Source organism: Salvelinus fontinalis, chromosome 15, assembly GCF_029448725.1.
Source record: "Salvelinus fontinalis isolate EN_2023a chromosome 15, ASM2944872v1, whole genome shotgun sequence".
Lineage (NCBI taxonomy): Eukaryota > Metazoa > Chordata > Actinopteri > Salmoniformes > Salmonidae > Salvelinus > Salvelinus fontinalis.
Genome location: NC_074679.1, coordinates 32016743 through 32032820, shown reverse-complemented (window position 1 = coordinate 32032820; position 16078 = coordinate 32016743). Strand labels below are relative to the sequence as shown.

General features: G+C 39.7%; 1 protein-coding gene across 1 annotated transcript in view; it reads left to right on the top strand.

Annotated features, from left to right (window-relative positions):
• The window catches only part of nol10 (nucleolar protein 10), a 42634-nt gene that overhangs the window by 5831 nt on the left and 20725 nt on the right, over nucleotides 1–16078 (top strand). The window contains exons 8-14 of the mRNA XM_055863444.1: nucleotides 5713–5773; nucleotides 5895–5980; nucleotides 6069–6147; nucleotides 6268–6417; nucleotides 13366–13432; nucleotides 14211–14263; nucleotides 15737–15863. Coding sequence (XP_055719419.1) covers nucleotides 5713–5773; nucleotides 5895–5980; nucleotides 6069–6147; nucleotides 6268–6417; nucleotides 13366–13432; nucleotides 14211–14263; nucleotides 15737–15863 — 623 coding nt within the window. The remainder of the gene's footprint in view (nucleotides 1–5712; nucleotides 5774–5894; nucleotides 5981–6068; nucleotides 6148–6267; nucleotides 6418–13365; nucleotides 13433–14210; nucleotides 14264–15736; nucleotides 15864–16078) is intronic.

Sequence of the window (16078 nt, the reverse complement as noted above, 5' to 3'; positions counted from 1 at the left end):
CAGTAATAGCGGAAGGATAGTGTTTCACAGTGTTATGATTGGCTTTGATATTCACCTATTGATTTCTCCCGCCAGGCTGGCTTCTGTTGTCGAAATGGGAAAGCTGTTTTGCCTTTGTGGCTGTGGAAACAAAGTAGAAATCATTGTCATTTCTTGGTTGCTAAAAATCTGCACAATTCGTTCAATTTCAGTTTGTGAGAAAACAAGAACTGAATACTGCAGGGAATCATTGTACCATCTAAATCACTGTGAAATACAGTACCAGTCAAAAGTTTGGACACACCTGCTCATTCAAGGGTTTTTCTTTATTTTGACTGTTTTCTACATTGTAGAATAATGAAATGAAATAACACATATGGAATCAAGAAGTATATTCTTCAAAGCAGCCACACTTTGCCTTGATGACAGCTTTGCACACTCTTGGCATTCTCTCAACTAGCTTATTGGGGAATGCTTTTCCAACAGTCTTGAAGGAGTTTCCACATATGCTAAGCACTTGTTGGCTGCTTTTTCTTCACTCGGCGGTCAAACTCATCCCAAACCATCTCAATTAGCTTGAGGTAGGGTGATTGTGGAGGCAAGGTCATCTGATGCAGCACTCCATCACTCTCCTTCTTGATCAAATAGTTCGCACACAGCCTGGAGGTGTGTTTAGGGTCATTGTCCTGTTGAAAAACAAATGATAGTCCCACTAAGCGCAAACCAGATAGGATGGCGTATCGCTGCAGAATGCTGTGGTAGCCATGCTGGCTAAGTGTGCCTTGAATTCTAAATATATCACTGACAGTGTCACCAGGAAAGCACCAACACACCACCTCCTCCATGCTTCACGGTGGGAACCACACATGCGGAGATGATCCGTTAACTTCTACTTCCTCCCAATTCCGGGTCCGGGAGCACCCCCACCAGTAAAAAAGCTGACTAGCATAGCCTGGCATAGCGTCACAAGTAAATAGTAGCATCTAAATATCATTAAATCACAAGTCCAAGACACCAGATGAAAGATACACATCTTGTGAATCCAGCCATCATTTCTGATTTTTAAAATGTTTTACAGGGAAGACACAATATGTAAATCTATTAGCTAACCACAATAGCAAAAGACACAACTTTTTTTGTCCACCATTTTTTTCCTGCATAGGTAGCTATCACAATTTCGACCAAATAAAGATATAAATAGCCACTAGCCAAGAAACAACTTCCTCAGATGACAGTCTGATAACATATTTATTGTATAGCATATGTTTTCTTAGAAAAATGTGCATATTTCAGGTATAAATCATAGTTTACCATTGCAGCCACCATCACAACTCTCACCAAAGCAACTAGAATAACTACAGAGACCATCGTGTATTACCTAATTACTCACCATAAAACATTTCTTAAAAATACACAGCGTACAGCAAATGAAAGACACAGATCTTGTGAATCCAGCCAATATTTCAGATTTTCTAAGTGTTTTACAGCGAAAACACAATATAGCGTTATATTAGCTTACCACAATAGCAAACATCACAACAGCATTGATTCAAGCCAAAAATAGCGATAACGTATAAACCACCAAAATATATAAATTTTTTCACTAGCCTTCTCAGAATTCTTCAGATGACAGTCCTATAACATCATATTACACAATGCATATAGAGTTTGTTCGAAAATGTGCATATTTAGTGGCACAAATCGTGGTTGTACAATGAGAAAAGTTGCCAAGCTGCCCAGAAAATGTCAGGAGAAATCTTTGGAGAGGCACCTATTCTAATCAGTAACTAATCCAAAACTTGACTAAAAAATACAAGTTGGACAGCAAATGAAAGACAAATTAGCTCTTAATGCAATCGCTGTGTTACATTTTTAAAATTAACGTTACTTCAGCATACAGCGTGCGCTAAAGCGAGACCGCACCGAAATTCATGGCGGAATTATTATTTGACATTTGTCAACATAAATACGAATTAACAACATAAAGATTGCTTACTATTTGCTGAGCTTCCATCAGAATCTTGGGCACGGTGTCCTTTCTCCAGAACAATCGTCTTTTGGTTGAAAGATGTCCTCTTCACCTGTAGAAATAGCAGCTAACGATAGCCACCCACTGGAGAGGTGTCCAACTCGTGAAAGCGCGTCACAAAGAAATCCCAGAAAATCGCAATAAACTGATATAAACTGCTATAAGTCGGTTTAAATTAACTACCTTATGATGTCTTTAACACCTATAACGAATAAAAACATGACCGGAGATATAGAACTGCTAAAACGAAAGCTTTTGCAGGACGCCATTGTGATGTCCCCCTTGCGCCAGATGCCCCGTTGAAAAGAACGGTACTTCCGTTCCATGATCCTTTATAGTGGCCCAGATTGCGCAATCCACTCCATTCAAATTCTCACTGCTTACTGACATCTAGAGGAAGGCGTATGCAGTGCATGTAGCCCCATGGCTTACATGGGGACTTATAAACTGACCTCAGAACAGGGACCTCGATTTCTGAAATCTCACTTCCTGACAGGAAATGTGCTGCAGAATGAGTTCTGTTTCACTAATAATAATATGCATATTGTACGAGCAAGAATTGAGTACGAGGCAGTTTAATTTGGGAACGAAATTATTACAAAGTCCCAACAGCACCCCCTATTGAGAAAAGGTTATCCGTTAACCTACTCTGTGTCTCACAGACACTGCGGTTGGAACCAAAAATCTCAAATTTGGACTCTTCAGACCAAAGGACAAATTTCCACCAGTTTAATGTCCATTGCTTGTGTTTCTAGACCCAAGCAAGTCTTTTCTTCTTATTGCTGTCTTTTAGTAGTGGTTTCTTTGCAGCAATTCGACCATGAAGGCCTGATTCACGCAGTCTCCTCTGAACAGTTGATGTTGAGATTAGAGGTCGACCGAATATGATTTTTCAATGCCGATGCCGATTATTGGAGGACAAAAAATGCAGATACCGATTAATCGGCCAATTAAAAAAAAAAATATATATATTTTTTTTTGTAATAATGAAAATTACAACAATACTGAATGAACACTTATTTTAACTTAATATAATACATCAATAAAATCAATTTAGCCTCAAATAAATAATGAAACGTGTTCAATTTGGTTTATATAATGCAAAAACAAAGTGTTGGGAGAAGAAAGTAAAAGTTTAATATGTGCCATGTAAGAAAGCTAACGTTTAAGTTCCTTGCTCAGAACATGAGAACATATGAAAGCTGGTGGTTCCTTTTTTACATGAGTCTTCAATATTCCCAGGTAAGAAGTTTTAGGTTGAAGTTATTATAGGAATTATAGGACTATTTCTCTCTATACCATTTGTATTTCATATACCATTGACTATTGGATGTCCTTATAGGCACTTTAGTATTGCCAGTGTAACAGTATAGCTTCCGTACCTCTCCTCGCTCCTACCTGGGCTTGAACCAGGAACACAACGACAACAGCCACCCTCGAAGCAGCGTTACCCATGCAGAGCAAGGGGAACAACTACTCCAAGTCTCAGAGCGAGCTAGTTAGCGCACCCCGCTAACTAGCTAGCCATTTCACATCGGTTACACAAGTCTAATCTCGGGAGTTGATAGGCTTGAAGTCATAAACAGCAGAGCTGCTGGCAAAACGCACAAAAGTGCTGTTTGAATGAATGCTTATGAGACTGCTGGTGCCTACCATCGCACAGTCAGAATGCTCTATCAAATCATAGACTTAATTATAATATAATAACACACAGAAATGCGAGCCTTAGGTCATTAATATGGTCGAATCCGGAAGCTATCATCTCGAAAACAAGACGTTTATTCTTTCAGTGAAATACAGAACCGTTACGTATTTTATCTAACGGGTGGCAACCATAAGTCTAAATATTCCTGTTACATTGTACAACCTTCAATGTTATGTCATAATTACGTAAAATTCTGGCAAATTAGTTCGCAATGAGCCAGGCGGCCCAAACTGTTGCATATACCCTGACTCTGCGTGCAATGAACGCAAGAGAAGTGACACAATTTCACCTGGTTAATATTGCCTGCTAACCTGGATTTCTTTTAGCTAAATATGCAGGTTTAAAAATATATACTTCTGTGTATTGATTTTAAGAAAGGCATTGATGTTTGTGGTTAGGTACACGTTGGAGCAACGACAGTCCTTTTTCGCGAATGCGCACTGCATCGATTATATGCAACGCAGGACACGCTAGATAAACTAGTAATATCATCAACCATGTGTAGTTATAACTAGTGATTATGATTGATTAAGTTTAATGCTAGCTAGCAACTTACCATGGCTTCTTACTGCATTCTCGTAACAGACGTGCTCCTCGTGAGGCAGGTGGTTAGAGCGTTGGACTAGTTAACCGTAAGGTTGCAAGATTGAATCCCAGAGCTGACAAGGTAAAAATCTGTCGTTCTGCCCCTGAACAAGGCAGTTAACCCACCGTTCCTAGGCCGTCATTAAATAAAGGTTTAAAAATCGGCGTCCAAAATGACCGATTTCCGATTGTTATGAAAACTTGAAATCGGCCCTAATTAATCGACCATTCCGATTAATCGGTCGACCTCTAGTTGAGATGTGTCTGTTACTTGAACTCTGTGAAGCATTTATTTGGGCTGCAATATGAGGTGCAGTTAACTCTAATGAACTTATCCTCCGCAGCAGAGGTATCTCTGGGTCTTCCTTTCCTGTAGCGGTCCTCATGAGAACCAGTTTCATCATAGCGCTTGATGGTTTTTGCGACTGTACTTGGAACTTTCAAAGTTCTTGAAGTTTTCCGGATTGACTGACCATGTCTTAACGTAATGATGAACTGTCGTTTCTCTTTGCTTATTTGAGCTGTTCTTACCATAATATAGACTTGGTCTTTTACCAAATATTCTGTATACCACCCCTACCTTGTCACAACAAAACTGATTGGCTCAAACACATTAATTAAGAAGGAAAGAAATTCCACAAATTAACTTTTAACAAGGCACACCTGTTCATTTAAATGCATTCCAGGTGACTATCTGATGAAGCTGGTTGAGAGAATGCCAAGAGTGTGTAAAGCTGTCATCAAGGCAAAGGGTTGCTACTTTGAAGAATCTCAAATATAAAATATATTTTGATTTAACACTTTTTTGGTTCATAAACGATTCCATATATGTTATTTAATAGGTTTTGATGTCTTTACTATTGTTATACAATGTTGAAAATAGTTAAAAATGTTACAGTGAAATGGGTGCAGGGAAGGGGGATATTTGTTTTGAATGCAGCCAGTGTTCTTGCAATTCACCTAGCTTCTACATAGGGGAGAAATTCTAGTTAGTACCTTTTTAATATTAATAGTTTTAATGTTGAATAAATTCATGTGTGAAATTGTATTTGAGAATGTAGGGATACTCCCTATTATAGAGGACACTATGGGTATAATGACAATAAGTGTTGTCTGTATCATGTACGGTTCACGAATCATTGGGTCTTACAGGTTGCATCTAAAGGTCTTAAAAAGGGCCGGATATTGGCAACTTTCATCGAGTTTCCAAAAACTGGTTTGCTACAAATTTTTAAAAGCATATCAAACATCCTTTCTTCGAATTAAGTTTAAATGTGAGAGTTGCCAAAACTATTTTTTTTTGTGCCATGCTGACACGGAATCACCCCTGTGCATTACAATACAGTCATTACAAGACTTGTCAGTATGCATATGGTATGATCATGTCTCTTTTTGCCATTTCTCTGACTGACAGGGAGCACAATGTGTGTGACATCAATCCTGTCCATCAACTGTTCGCTTCAGGAACAGCAGAGGTGGGTGGAGCCTATGTGCATGTAAAGAGTGAATGGATCGGACATAACCTGAACCATATTGACGTCATTTTGTGTGTGAGCCTGTGTGTGTAACCATGTTCCCTGTGTTGTTGGTGGCTAGGGGAAAGTGGAGTGCTGGGACCCTCGTGTACGAAGTCGGGTGGGGATGCTAGACTGTGCCTTGAGCAGCGTCACAGAGGGAACAGAGTAAGTACAACACTAGAACATGAACAGTTACATGTATGTAGAAAAACGCCATCGTTCAAATCCATGATCTGGATGTGTTTGTCTTTAGAGTGGAGGGCTTGCCATCAGTCAGCGCACTCAAGTTTAACGGCTCTCTCACCATGGCTGTGGGAACGAGCACTGGGCAGGTATGAACTTTTACAATGGCGTCTTGTGTGTCCTAATACTGAGATAATTCCCGAAAACTGCCTAAATGTTCCCCTCCCCACAAGTTTCCCCATTGACGATCTGTCTGCCTGGTACTGTAGGTCTTAATCTATGACCTGCGCTCCAGCCGCCCCCTGCTGGTAAAAGACCATTACTACGGCCTTCCTATCAAGTCTGTCAACTTCCAGGACCACCTAGACCTGGTTCTGACTGCGGACTCCAAGATCATCAAGATCTGGAACAAAGACACGGTAAATGTTTATGAATGTTGAAAAGATATTTGATTCATGTTTTTGGAAACCAGACATCAACCAGGTTTCCATCCAACTTTGAAATTATTATTATTATTATTTAGAATTACCACCTTTTTCTCCACAATTTTGTGAATACAATCTTGTCTCATCGCTGCAACTCCCCAACGGGCTCGGGAGAGGCGAAGGTCGAGTCATGCGTCCTATGAAAAATGACCCACCCGCTCGCTTAACCCGGAAGCCAGCTGCACCAATGTGTGCAGGAAAACAAGAAACACGTTCATCTGCCCGCCACTAGGAGTCGCTAGAGCACGATGAGCCAAGTAAAGCCCTCCCGGCCAAACCCTAACCCGGACGACGCTGGGACAATTTTGTGCCACCCTATGGGACTCCCGTTCACGGCCTGGGATCGAACCCCAGGCTGTAGTGACGCCACAACACTGCGATGCAGTGCCTTAGATTGCTGCGCCACTCGGAGGGGCACCGTCCAACTTATTTTTTGCAAGTAAAGTACATGTCGGATAAAAAATGTCATGACAGGCCTGATGGAAACAACAAATTTGTCGGTTACCTTTCCAAATGTCATCAAAACAAAATTCAGTAAGACAAGGTGAGATCTTCTTGTGTCAGTAAAATGAAAATTAAACTGACAGTGTTTTAGCAACATGACATTTTAAAATCTGTTCATATACACCCCAAGGAAGAATATGACCGTTTAAAAAATATATATATATTTTCTGACAGTGTTTGGGAGTGATGTATAGTAAGGCATTTGAAAGTTCAATAGCCATAGCCAATCCAAGCTACAGCAGGCCTATATGCAAATAAGCCATTTGCCACATGGGCTTGCCATCATTCACTTTGAACCGGACTTGGTGTTTACAGGCAGATGAAACAGTGGAACTTTAGATCATTAGAATGCATTCGCCAAAGCCACAAAATACACCTCAATTTGTGTTTTATGTAAATTCCACGGGAGTCCTCTTACATTTGGAAACTTCACAGTCCTACTGATATTAACAACCATGAAAAGGTAGGCCATCTCTCCCTCAGTTGCCTATACACGTGAACAACAACAAGATCAACAACTAATGCTAGCCAGAACGAGATAATCTAACGAGGGAACATTAGATAACCCCTCTCAAACTTTTTAAGCTAGTTGGCTGTCAAAATTGCGCTGGAACGATAGGGAATAGTAGCCTGCTCGTTCTTCTGCAGCCTGCCTGCCAATGCATGCTTTTCCCAACCCACATTTGAACAATTGAATAGGAACTAGCTTGCCAGCCTGCCCATTTGATCGATGCCAAATACGTTTGATTGACATCTAAAAGATATGCTAACTGTGGATCAATTCAAATTTTATTAGTCACATGCGCCGAATACTACAGGTGTAGACCTTACAGTGAAATGCTTACTTACGAGCCCCTAATCGACAGTTAATAGTCGTTCAAGTTCAGCATGGCAAAGCGATTCACATTTCTTGCTAGCTAACCAAATGACACCTGCATCTCTAGCTGTAGCCACCAAAAAACAATATAAGGGGAAAAGTCGGTCACTCATCCACTCCTCCAATGACATGACATCCTCCCAGCAGCTAGCTAACATTAGGCTCCGTGTTTTTAGCTTGCTAAATAAATAGCTAGTTGCATAAATAGATACGCCTATCCCAGTGGTGTCAAACTCAATCAGCGCATGGGCAATATTGAAAAAACAACGAATTCACAGGCCAGACATACAAAAAAGTACAACTGTGATCCAAACTGGCCATTGTTTTTATTTGAAAAAATATGGCCCTTTATAATGCCCACGTATGTACATAGAATGTTGTATATAGCGTTTTAACATATTTGAACAAATAAGAGAGAAATATATTTGTCCAGCCTCTGCTGTTATGCTTGCAGATGTGAATAATTCCAAATAACAAAAATGTAGCTATGGGTTTGTTGTAACATTTAAACTTAAAACACGTTTGACTTTTTTTGCTGTAGACTCATTTACACTCGCTTTTGTGTCCTATTCGGGCCGCGGGCCTTGTGATCATTGCCCTTGCTCGTTACATTTTTTTTTGACATTCCCAGCCTTGGTTACAGTCCAGCAAACAATGTACCTGGCCAGCAGGGACTTACAACCTGATAGCAATATTTTCTTGGACTACCAAGAAATGTATTGGTGAATTACATTAATCATGCATTGAACTGCATCCATATATTCTGCCAACAATTCCTTAATTAATGTATGTCATGTAATTGAGTCAAATAGAACCTATTTTAAAACCTCTTATGAAGTTGGTTTTGAAGCATAAATGGGAATTTGATATTTTTTTTACAGATTTGTAATAGTAGTTAAACCACTGTCAGTTCCACTTGAATTATGCGAGAAATGGTGGTGTAAACGCCTTTATGCACAAATATTTCTATAATAATAATCATATCGATGTAAACTTGGAGTCACGTGATGATATGTTGTGTGGTCCTCCCACTACGACTCTAGTAAGCATGCTGTTTATCAGGCTGCAGATTAACTACATTTTGAACATCACAGGGTGGTGAAAATGCACGCTTGATGCTTCTTTCCAGTAAACATTGAGTCTTATTCTGGTGACATGATGCTTAGCTGCAGTTTGACTAATCAAAATAATCTATATTTTTTTGTTCATAATAATGTCTTTGTGTGGGCTATACCCGCACTGTATCTGAGAGCTGTTGGGTAGAGCGCACATGCCAAGACCAGTGGGCACATTTGCTATATAACGCAACAGTGTTACAGTAGAGTTGAAAATGCAATGGAAACCCATTTAACTTGTATTTTTTATTATAACCACTGAAGTTATTTTTATGTGCACTACGTTATCATGCACACGCTTTTATCTGCAACAAGTCTGTTTGAAGGAAACACCCCTCTGGTGGGAAAATGCACATATTGCTTTTATGCAAATTTTAGAATGTAATATATAATAGACTATTTCCGGTATGGCGACCGTGAGGTCGTAAGGTAAAGGTGATCCGCTTGGCATTCCCTTGTGCCTCTTAAATTTGAAAGAACTCGACTCAAAAGTCAAGAAATAAAAACATGTTGGCATACTCATTGTTACGGCAAATACTAGATCGAGAAATAAAAACAACCACGGCGAAACAACGCGGTCGTGGACCAAGTAGCTGATGACTCGACTAAAGTGAGTTTAGAGACACTACTAACAGAAAAGATGAAGAAAATATCAGATCTAAACTGATATGACTGAAATGGGCAAACGTATGAAGGAGGCCGAAACCGGGTTAATTCTAGCGATAATTGCACGAGAGAAACTCTAGAAAACCATGGATGAACAAAAATACAATCATTACGGGCCTTACTGACAACGTAAACAGGATGGATGACTTCAGTCACAGCTCAAATCTTTGTTTCGTAAATTTCCTCGAAAGCTGTGGAACAACCGGAATGGAAGAATTCCAGGAAAATGTAATATCACACAACTACTGGGCCAGGAGAACTTCACACGGGCTCCCACAATTGAATAAGCACATTCGAACAGGCGGCCCAGGAGGGGACACCAGCAGCAAACCAAGGGGCATCATAGCAAAGTTACTTAACTATAGGGACAAAGATAAAGTTCTATGACTGGCCATCCAAGCCAAAAAGTTGGAAGTTGGAACTTTGTATGAGGGCCAACGGATCTACAGTACATCAACACCAACAAGAGACCTCTACATGAAGCGCAGAGAAATTGACACCATAAAGAAAAGGCTATGGGGGGGAAAGAATCCTGTTCCCTTTGATGTACCCTGCTCAACTACGGGTCAGAAGGAAGGAAATAAACATCACACTGATATTAGCAAAATAGGTTACCAGATTTCTGGATAACCTGGACAAGGAGAACGGTGGAAATGGCCGTGATCTATTTGTTTTAAGTAATGAACTGACAAGTGAACAAGACAACATGATGATTGCTATGATCTCTAGACAATTCTTTTTGAATGATCAAGAGCCAATAGGCTATAAAGGTTTGAGTGGGTGCGAAGAATTGAAATGGCCCATATGTGAAAAAGACAGGGAGAGTTCAAATGTCACACAGCCTAAGTCGCTGAAATTGTAAGCACACAGTACTTTTATTTATGTTGCTTTTTTCCTTAAAAACAATAATTTACTTTTGTCCAAATTAAGGCATGATAATGGGGAAATTGATATATGAATTGAAAAATGTGTAATCAATGTGAGCAACATATCATCACGTTTCGATTATCTTTTTATTTTTATTCTCCCATAGTAAGTGCAATGATTCATGATAATGAGTTGAATGAATGAAGAAACATGAGCAATTGCCGAGTTTATAAAAGAGAGACACACAAGCAGGCCATGTGGGCGAAGCCCACAATTATGCACCTTTCAATCATTATTTCCAGCTCTTTGTTGGACAATTTGTATTGAAATTAATTAATTAACTGAATCCCAAGGTGGAATGTATGAGAAATGTGACCAAGCCAACTGAACATGTAGCTGAAAAACTCTGAAAAATCAAGTGAATAAATGGCACTCAATTTTGCTCTACCAGTGCCCAGAGAGGACGGATGTTGCATTGATGTTAAAAGTCATTATAAACCTGGTGATTCGAGCCCTGAATGCTGATTGGCTGAACGCTGTGGTATATCAGACTGTATACCAATGGGTATGACAAAACATGTATTATTACTGGTCTAATTATGTTGGTAACCAGTTTATAATACTAATAATGTACCTCAAGATTTGTGGTGTATGGCCAATATACCACGGCTAAGGGCTGTATCCAGGGACTCCGTGTTGCGTTGTGCATAAAACCATCTCTTAGCCAGGGTATATTGGCCATATTCGATACCTCCTCGGGCCTTATTGCTTAATGATACCACCTGCTCTTAATGATCATCGCGCTCTGTCCCCCAGTGGGTCAAGACGAGTGTGCCCCACGTGGTTGCGGGCTGTGCAGGCCTACATCAGTTTGCATTTATTTAATTGGAGAATTAGATGGAGAGTTTAACCAATTTCTCTCTTTAATATATTATAATGATGCCTTATGCTTAAATAATCAAATTTGTTTGATTCTCAATTAACACAGGGATGGCAAGTGCTTTTAATGTTTTTTTTTTCTCTTGTTATTGTCCAAGAGAGGGATAACCTATTTATTTGGCTTAAAAAACAAACAAGGGGTAGGCCTATCACGCTGGCCAGGACAAATGATCAATGTATGCTTTAGAAGGGTCTCATCCATCTCAGAAGGTAGAACCAGCCCTAGACAGGACTCCTTAATAATAATCACTATGTTTACTTCACAAACACTAATTATACTAGTTGACTACACATAGCATGGACACATGGTACTGACAGTCACACTCCACAGTGGTTGGTGATTGGTATGGGAGCTGAATATGCAGCCACCCAGACTCCTCTACGATCAGAGATTACACATACGGACTCATTTTTTAAAACTTAAAAAAAAAAAAAAAAAATACATTTGAAACAAAAAAATCTGAAATGTTTAACATGTTGTCCTAGTTGGGCGATATTGGATTTACCAATGGAATCATAAGTCGTGTTATTATGATTTATTACTATTATATAGACTTAGTATAACAAACATTAAGAACACCTTCCTAATATTGAGTTGCACCCCCCACTTTTGCTGTCAGAACAGTCTCAATTCATCGGGGCATGGACTCTACAAGGTGTCAAGCGTTTCATAGGGATGCTGGCCCATGTTGACTCCAATGCTTCCCAATGTTGTGCCAAGTTGGCTGGATGTCCTTTGGGTTGTGGACCATTCTTGAAACACACGGGAAACTGTTGAGCGTGAAAATCCCAGCAGCGTTGCAGTTATTGACACAAAGTACTGCGCCTGGCACCTAGTATAGAAAGACACTTAAAAATGTATATATATTGCCTATTCACCCTCTGAATGGCACACAATCCATGTTTCTATTGTCTTAAGGTTTAAAAATCCTTCTTTAATCTGTGTCCTCCCCTTCATCTACAGTGATTAGTGGATTTACAGTGCCTTCAGAAAGTATTTACTACCCTTGATTTTGTTTTACATTTTGTTGGCTTACAGCCAGAATAAAAAATGTATTAAATTGAGATTTTGTGTCACTGGCCTACACACAATAACCCATAATGTCAAAGTGGAATTATGTTTTACACTTACCCTATAAAGCTGGAAGTCTTGAACTACCTCATATGAAGGTGTATTACTGGGCTGCACAACTGTGTTCACTTTAACAATGGACAGCAGACTATCCTTGTGCATAGAGAAGTATTGAAGGCATAAATGTAATACCTTATGATCTAAAATATATTCACTACTTCGGTTCCAAGGCATTGAAGAAAAAAACAGACAATCCAATGATTCTCAATTCCATTCGTATTTGGGAAAATGTACATCAATTCATGAGGTGGAAAGGAACAATATCAACAGGTACCCCTATTTGGAATAACCCCACTTTCCCTCCAGTGTTTAATGACCACCTTCAAGTTTTGGTTCCAAAGTGGCATCCATGAATTTTGAACATGTGCACTATACTGAACAAAAATATATACTGAGCAAAAATATAAACACAACATGCAACAATTTTAACTATTTTACTAAGTTACAGTTCATATAAGAACATCAGTCAATGTAAATAAATTCATTAGGCCCTAGTCTATGGACTTCACATGACTGGGAATATAGATATACATCTGTTGGTTACAGATACCAGCGAAGATGATTTTTGCAGGTTTAGAACATTGTCATCTGCACTATTCCAAACGCACTTTGAATTAAGTATTCAAAATTAAATGTTGTGGTCATTTTTTGGAAACGCCTTTGCATTTTTTATGGTAAAAATGTCTGTGTCATTGTACACTTGGTTGATGAGAGACCACTAACTAACTATCACAGTGCTAGAACATATATTCTAACCATATCTTTGGTCTGTTTCACCCCAGGGGAAAGTGTTCTCCTCCATTGAGCCCCAGACGAACATCAACGACGTGTGCATCTATCCTGGTTCTGGTGAGAATCACCTCAGAAAGACTGGTCCATTCTATGAGCAATGAGCCAGATACACTTAACATTGCTTCTGTACCGATTTTAACTTGGAGGGTTGACCTACACTACAGGCACTCTTATCTGCTTGGTAGTCAGTTACCAGTATGCTCAACTACCACTAGATGGTGCCAAGTGACCTCATTAACAAGTCCTAAACACTTCTGCCCCAAGGATATGCTTCTTTGTGAGATGGCTTGGACTTTGCTTTTGAAATAAGACTGCAACTCTATCCATTGACAGCTTCTCTACCAGCAATTATGCCTAATTACAGCAATCTTTAGTGAGCACTTGAGTTAAACTGTTTAAGACGCTCATTCACGATGTAATTGCTGTAATTTCACGTAAATAGCAAATCCGCACAACCATTTGCATGGATGATTTGTTGTCAAAGGAAGATGAAGATGGGAGCAAGCCAGGCTTTTGTCAGTAATGGTTACACACATTTTAACATTTAAAAATCCAGCAAGGGTTTTGCTATTTCCTATTTGACTCTGTGTAGTCTACTGCCTGCATACCTACTATAGTCACCCTATGTTTATGTGGGCTTTACTTTCTGCATGTTCATGCAGTTAGGCTTGTAACTAGAGTCAAACAAAACCAGCAGACAATGAGCTTTTTTGTACAGTTCCGCATAACCTTAGTTTATAACCATCCTAACTTCAGTATGGGGAAAGGGATCTGGTTGTTTCGTTAGCTCATCTCACTCATTCACATCTTTTATTTTTCTCTCCTAACTTTACAGGTATGCTGTTCACTGCCAATGAAGACCCCAAGATGAATACATTCTATATCCCTGTGAGTTCTACCACCCTTGCACTCCCTCGGGCTCATTTGACAGTTTGGTTTAACTGCTAGTTTTACATGCCTCGGTGTGCATGTTTGGTTTGAAAGGTACATTTTCCCATGAGATAGAGTTACTCCATGGTGTGAATTGAAACCAAATCGACCAAGGCAGTATAGAGAAGGCACGAAAGGACGATCTCTGTTTTGAGGTCTTGAGTGTTTGAGACTTTCATTTGTTCAGTTTAGTGTTTACAACATCCCCATTTGGCTGGTGTTTTTATGGTCTGCAAAAAAACACTATAAAGGGCATTATTCATAGAAAACCTCCCACTGGGTTTTACCTAGAAAGTACCCTTGTTGAAATGTGAATGTTCTTCAGCAACAGCTGGCCTTGTGCCTACCCCTATACCAGCTTTTCAGTTCTTATAGGAAAAGTGTTTGTACATTGTTAAAAAAAATAAAAAATTAGATTAGTCTCGTTAGAAAGTTAATGTGTGTGTTTCTACGGTCAAGTAGTCTCTTTAGGAAGTTGATGTGTGTACTGTAATGTAATGTAGTCTCTGTATAGAAAGATCATGTGGTAACCCTGACGCGATTAGTTTCTGGTCCCATTCATCAACCACTGATTAGATCATTGTGGTGGTGAGCTACAGAAAACAAGGTCTTAAATAGCGTGTGTTGGGGGCTACAAAGAGCTTATACTGAACTTCGGAAATATTGCGTTCATCTGTTAACAGCAAACACATTCTATTTTTGGTTATTGGAGTTTTGGAATAGTTCTGCAGAAAATGAAGGCTGATATCAAGCATTCACATAGCAGTGCTCAAACTGCTCTGAATAAATAGCTACATTTTTCGCTCGGGTATGGTATGAACATCAATGGTAACTTCAAATATAACACAACGTTGTCACCTTGTTTGGTTTACTCATCTAATCTATCATTCGTGAATTTGAGGCAGGAATATTATTCCAGTTCCAGAGAGCTCCTTTCTCCCTGGTTTTTCAACTGGTGTACAAAGGCCTCCAACACATGCCTCCCTAGCTGCCTACATTACAGTAGGGCAAAGTTTGGAAGTTAACATTAGCCATTTGCTCTTCAATGATTACACTGAGGAAGGGGACATTACGTAGACTTTGAACTCCGATTTGATAGGACAGAACTCAGTTTGGATTGAACCCAGTGGCATTAAATTATCTTACGATAATGGGGTGATTTCAATCTGATAAGACTCATTCAATCCTTGTCTACTCATCCTCAGAGCCCTGAGAGGATTGGATAGGTGCAAGCAACATGGCAGAAACTACACCTAGCCAACTGGAATGATGCCAACACCTACTTCCCTTACCAGCCCTCAGCGCAGTGAAATGATAAATATATTGAATTAGAATTCTTCAAATGTTCCTTGTTCTTCATTCCTTGTCCCTCCTTCACTACATCCCTTGTTCTTTTCTCTCCTTCCTCCCCTCCATGTTGTCCCTGTGTAGGCACTGGGACCTGCTCCTCGCTGGTGCTCCTTCCTGGACAACCTGACAGAGGAGCTGGAGGAGAGCCCTGAGAGTACCGTCTACGATGACTACAAGTTTGTCACCCGCAAGGACCTGGAGAACCTGGGTGAGAGTAGGGCTGTTAAGTGCATAGATGACATGTATTTTTTCCCCTGCCCCTGCTTCGAGACTGGTGCATGATAATGGTCCATTCTAAATCCAAACAAATTCACACATATTATTTGGTATATGTAAAGACAAGATCATATCAAGAATAGTCTGGGTGACAATATTAGCTTATCAGTTGTGAATGATATATTATCACTTGTGAATAATGCCCAG